Source organism: Cibotium barometz, chromosome 19 (genome assembly GCF_041138505.1).
Source record: "Cibotium barometz isolate CiBa-2024 chromosome 19, ASM4113850v1, whole genome shotgun sequence".
Lineage (NCBI taxonomy): Eukaryota > Viridiplantae > Streptophyta > Polypodiopsida > Cyatheales > Cibotiaceae > Cibotium > Cibotium barometz.
The window spans coordinates 39141459-39146716 of record NC_141064.1 but is presented as its reverse complement, the minus strand read 5'-3'; the positions used below and the strand labels follow the sequence as shown (position 1 = coordinate 39146716).

Genomic DNA, 5258 nt, shown 5'->3' with positions numbered 1-5258 from the left:
ACTGCAAACGAAAGGTACATTCAGAGAAAGCTGAAAGAGCTAGACACTCAGTTAGAGAAACTTCTCAAAAAAATCAAAGACAAGTAGGTGGACGAGCGATGGCATACCATTCAGGATCTGTGGCATACCATTCAGATCTGCTATTGACAAGAGAGATTGTTATGTCCAAGGATACTTTTTTCATCAGAGCTCTTTATATGTTGTAACCTCTTTCTCTAATTTCTTAATATTAGCAGCCTTTATTTTAGAAAAAAAAAACTGGACAAATTGAAGCTATAACAATTTTTAAGATTCGTGAGGGGAGTTTATTCACACCAGATACATTTCCCCGGGCTTCCAAACCCTAGCTGTTTTCCTTCTGCGTTAACAGAGGCAGACTGCACAGCTTGCTTAGGAGGAACCATGGTGGCCCCTCTGGTGAAGCCCAAGATCATCAAGAAGCGCGTCAAGAAGTTCAAGCGCGCTCAGAGCGACCGCAAGATCTGCGTTAAGGTAAGAGCTCGTGAATCCCTGCCGTTGGTTGCTGCTGTGTGTGTGTAGTGAGCTCCACGTCAGAACACATAGGCACCTCTTCTCTCAAATGGTTGAGATAGTTCGAAGAGAGGCACAGGCACAGGCACAGGCACAGAGAGAGACAGAGACAGAGACACACACACAGAGAGAGAGAGAGAGAGAGAGAGAGAGAGAGAGAGAGAGAGATGGGTAGGTGGGTTTGTGTATGTAGCTGGACGCTTGATGAGAGCTCTTTTAGGGAGAGCGTGTTTTCTCTCTCGTTTAGAGAGAGAGAGAGAGAGATGGGTAGATGGGTTTGTGTATGTAGCTGGACGCTTGATGAGAGCTCTGTGTATTAACAGATGCATAGAAATTGTGTGTCCAGAAACAGAAAGAGAGATCTGTGTGTGGGATTGTGTAAAGGAGGAGGGAGTATTGAGGGAGCATGTGAGTATGTTGTAGAGAGAGAAAGGCTTTGTGCACACGCGTTTGCACAAAGTCCCTGCATTTTATAGAAAGAGATCCTTGTGTTAGTAGTGAGAGAAAGGCTTTGTGTGCAGAGAGTTCCCTGTGTTTGAGAGAAAGGCTTTGTGTGCAGAGAGTTCCCTGTGTTTGTGGAGACACAGGCTGTGTGTGTTGTAAGAGAGTGAAAGGCTGAAGAGTGATTTTCGAGAGAAGTGATTGTGTCAGTTTTTGAGAGAGAGAGGGTTTGTTTGTGTAGAGCCCCTTTCACCCATTCATTTAAGTGTTGCTGTAGCCAAGCTGGCGCAGGCCCAAGGGTATCGATTCCCGAGTCCGGCGGAAATTTAAAGGATGTATCTTGATGCCTAACATTGGGTACGGATCCAACAAAAAGACAAGGCATGTGCTTCCAAGTGGGTTCAAGAAATTTTTGGTGCACAACCCGGCAGAGCTTGATCTGCTTATGATGCACAACAGGTCAGGGATTAAATCATACTTCAGTAAAGTGTTTAGCCATTGGTTGATTATTCAGGTACCTTTTGATCTGAATTTTCAATGTTTACTTTTGTCAAAGCAGGAAGTTTTGTGCAGAGATAGCTCATAATGTCTCAACATTGAAGAGGAAGTCTATCATGGAGCGCGCTTCTCAGCTCAACATCTCTGTCACTAATGGGTCTGCCAGGCTTCGTAGCCAAGAAGATGAATAGATTGTATGTTTTTAATGGAGCAAGCTTGTCGCGCGGTTTAATTTTCAGTTTCCAATATTCAAGAATGATTTTTGGAAGTGAGACTGTCCATTAGCGATAAAAAAAAGATTGACCTTATTGTTTTTGTGGTTGCTAAGCTGCATTTTGCCAACTAATACTCCATTGCATCCATTCTTGGTTCTAAGGCTCTTTACAGACAAAAGCCCTGTTCATCTGTCTGGCAGGATTGGATGGGGAGGTTGCCTGTTCAAGGAGCCCATGGTGTGTTGTCTGTAACCTGCCAAGTGTTTGAACTTCTGCTGATGCAGGTGTTGCCCAGTTGTGTAATCTTGCTTGCTAGTTTAATTGTCTGCTGCTCTGATTCTTCCCTTTTTAGGTGCACTGCCCAAGCAGATGTTAATTTTGGAGTGGGAAATATTTTGTTTTTGTCAGCTGTGCAGTCAGCAGGCGTTGTTTGGGAAGTCTGGATGAAGTTAAAAGTTCTTGATCTATTTTACTCTTGAAAGGTGAAGAGTACACCAAATCCCGTCTTTGGGTGTTTTAAGTACATCCTATTGTTATTTTAAGATGTATTCTAAGATAGCATAGCAGATTATAATATGAATCTTCACAAATACATGCATACATACATACATACATATATATATATATTTATATATCTGTTGTGTAAAGAGTGGCATTGTATAGTTCTGCTGGCCATCCACACAAGGCAAATGATTATTTATAGAAACTGAGATTTGGATGTTTTTAGAATCTTTCAGGTCTCCTCTCTCTCTCTCTCTCTCTCTCTATTTCTCTCTCTCTACTTGTTGTCTTTCATGAACGACACTAATAAGATGTCACATAGGTTACTTTTTATCTGTCTGGCAATCAAGACTTAAGTGGTAGAAACTTCCATGGTGAATTTTGTGACCTCTTTCACACATTCAATGGAAGTTGATTTGTCTTGGTTCTTATAATATCTTACTTCAATACAGGTTTTTATGCTATATTAAACCTTTACTGAACTCTAGCAAATTGTAGATATTATGACAAACTGTCTCCAATGCATTTGATATGCCTAAATTCAAAGTAGTTCAATGAGCAGCTGACACATGGTGTTTTAAGTCAAGAGTTGACCTTAGCCTTGTTGAATCATGTGTGACACAACCAAGTTATGAATAAGAAAATAGTGCATACCAAACAAAAGAATTACCTCAATTACATACAATGCCAAAACTGTTAATTCTTATAAATCTCTCAATAATTGTAGTTGGCTCCCCATAATCACTTGTCATTCTTCGATAAACCATCGTAAGCCCACAAAACAGTTACCACCACTCACCATGAATGTATCTTGTTGTACGTCCTTGGTTCACCAATACTAGGGAGCCTATCATCTGTAAGGTTTGACAAGAGTGAAGGGTTGGTTGTGATTACAACACTCCTTCGCTTACGACGGGATTCACCTACTACTGCGTTGCTATGGAGGATAGATTCCTTGCGGCACTATACCTTTTCTACTAAAATCACATACTCTTCTTCCCGTCGACATAATGGAATCTCGTCCATGCTCTAGCACGAGAAGTCGAGGTCTCGATGACTTGTATGGAATAACTACCTTGCGGTACCATCATAGGCTCCACATTATCCATGTCGGAGCTCCCTACATGTTACTAGTCAAATCAACAAATTATTTAACTTAATAAGCAAGTATGAAAACAGTTAAAAACGCTTACAAACAATCTATCATACAACTTTTTGGCATGGAATTTCCTTTTTTGCCTTGGAGTTGATCAATTTGTTCTACTTTCTTGGGATTTTTCTTTTATTATCCATTCAAGGGTAGGTCTTACTTGTGACCTCAATCAAGGAACCATTTTTAATCTCAATACTTATTTAGATATTCTTACCCATATCTAGGATATGGGAGGTCCAATAAGTCTTATCATAAGACTCACCAATCCAAAAACACATAAGACTCCTCACTTTTGATTCTAGATAACCTTGTATTCATGGATCCATCTTGGATCTACTACAATAGGTATATATAATCATTATTTCTCTATCTTGTCTCTAGAACTTTGTTTATTCCAAGACTTGAAAGTAGCTTGATACATTTCGTGTAGTCTTGATTTAATTTAATGAACATCTTTAGCGAAACTACATTAACTTTTCTAATGGTTTCATTGTGAATTTTCCTTATGGTTTTTGAACATTTAGGTATATAAAATCTTCTAAATTCCATTCTCTTTCTAAATTTTCACTGATTAATTTTTCAATCTCGTACTTAGCTAATCCGTTTCAAATCCAATCTTATGCATATATGATCACCATTCTTTAAACGAAAGATCAAAACCTCTTTACATTTTAAACCTTGTCTCTCTCAAATTTGGTGCTAAGTTGATTCTTATAGGTAAGAGACCTAATTCTTTTGGGTTTCATTGTCCAATAACCAATCCCACTTGATTTTACGTACATCTAGATTCTTTCACTACATTCTCTCTTTATAGCATGACTCAACTTTACCACTATCTCTCTAAAATTACTTTACCACCCTCTCTAGAAATAAGCACATCTATGTTTCAGAAAAAGTAATAGCTTTATCCTTAGACTATTTCAGTTGGCTAAATTAATTTAGGGAATCACTTTATCATCTAAGTCCATAAATTGGTCATTTAGTTAGATTCTCTTTGGGCCTAAAGCTAATTTCTCTTTAAAAATCTTACTGAGTCTATTTCACAACTTGGACATGCAAATAATAATCATAAATCTAAGATTATAAGTTATCCTAGATTCATTTAAGATCAATATTTAATTTTAAAACATACAAATCCATGCATCCTCTATCTAGAAATCTCATTAATTAATATGCTTCACTTAACTCTAGAATCATTCATTGTTTTCTTATCCTAGGTTTGAGTTCATCCTACATCATCAAGGATTTAAAAATCATCTAAAAAAGACTAGGTATGGTTCATATATGAATTATTTATCGAAAATTAAGCTAAAGTCTAAGGTTACACTCTGTTTCGAGAAACTATGCACAAAAATGAAATTTAACTAATGATTCACTAAGATTTAAGATATCACATAAAAAATCAAAATTTAAAGCATTTGAATTGATAAAATTGCAAGAATACATAAATGCCTTTGATCAATTTGAATTTGGAGGTGAGTAAATTCTAAAATAGAGTATTTTAGTGGCCTTCTTGCAAAAAAAAACATTGCCTACTGCAAGATCTCAATGCTCCAAAAGTACTGACAGTAGTTTCTCTATGATAAAATTAAACTTACACAAGTGCTAGGTAAGGTTAGATATGTCCCATTCTCAAGTACAACTCTAAAACCAATGTAAGTTTGACTTCCAAAAGGCATGGGAAAATCATCCTCCCCCCTCTTTTTTTCCTTGAAAACTAACAGTTGGAGGGCTCACAATAGCCCTTTGCTATATGAATCCACATCCATGCCTTTTCTCCTTGATTTTTGGCAAATAAACATGTATACGATCCTTTTGACCATGCTTTTATCCTTCTCACATAAAATTAGCCTGGATGTGTATGACTCCACATATTTCTAGCTCTTTTAATATCAGATACTCTTTTTTTATATATATGG

The 5258-nt window shown here is 37.4% G+C and overlaps 1 protein-coding gene across 2 annotated transcripts; it reads left to right on the top strand.

Annotated features, from left to right (window-relative positions):
* Nucleotides 1–283: 283 nt before the first annotated feature.
* On the top strand, nt 284–2031 carry LOC147628565 (large ribosomal subunit protein eL32z-like). Of its 2 annotated transcripts, XM_086813760.1 has the most exons (4): nt 284–492; nt 1250–1431; nt 1532–1664; nt 1886–2031. In XM_086813760.1, the coding sequence occupies exons 1-3, from the start codon at nt 403–405 to the stop codon at nt 1659–1661; spliced, it is 402 nt and encodes a 133-aa protein (XP_086669886.1). In that variant the 5' UTR covers nt 284–402; the 3' UTR covers nt 1662–1664; nt 1886–2031. The 2 variants fall into 2 exon arrangements, with proteins under 2 accessions (XP_086669886.1, XP_086669885.1); XM_086813759.1 differs by lacking the exon at nt 1886–2031 and having other exon boundaries at nt 285–492; nt 1532–1775.
* Nucleotides 2032–5258: the final 3227 nt, after the last annotated feature.

Bases quoted from the DNA above. Each gene is read 5' to 3' on its own strand.
- LOC147628565 (XM_086813760.1), top strand. From the start codon at position 403: ATGGTGGCCCCTCTGGTGAAGCCCAAGATCATCAAGAAGCGCGTCAAG. The intron at 493-1,249 runs GTAAGAGCTCGT...GTGTTGCTGTAG, and splicing joins ACCGCAAGATCTGCGTTAAG to CCAAGCTGGCGCAGGCCCAA. The intron at 1,432-1,531 runs GTCAGGGATTAA...TTGTCAAAGCAG, and splicing joins CTGCTTATGATGCACAACAG to GAAGTTTTGTGCAGAGATAG.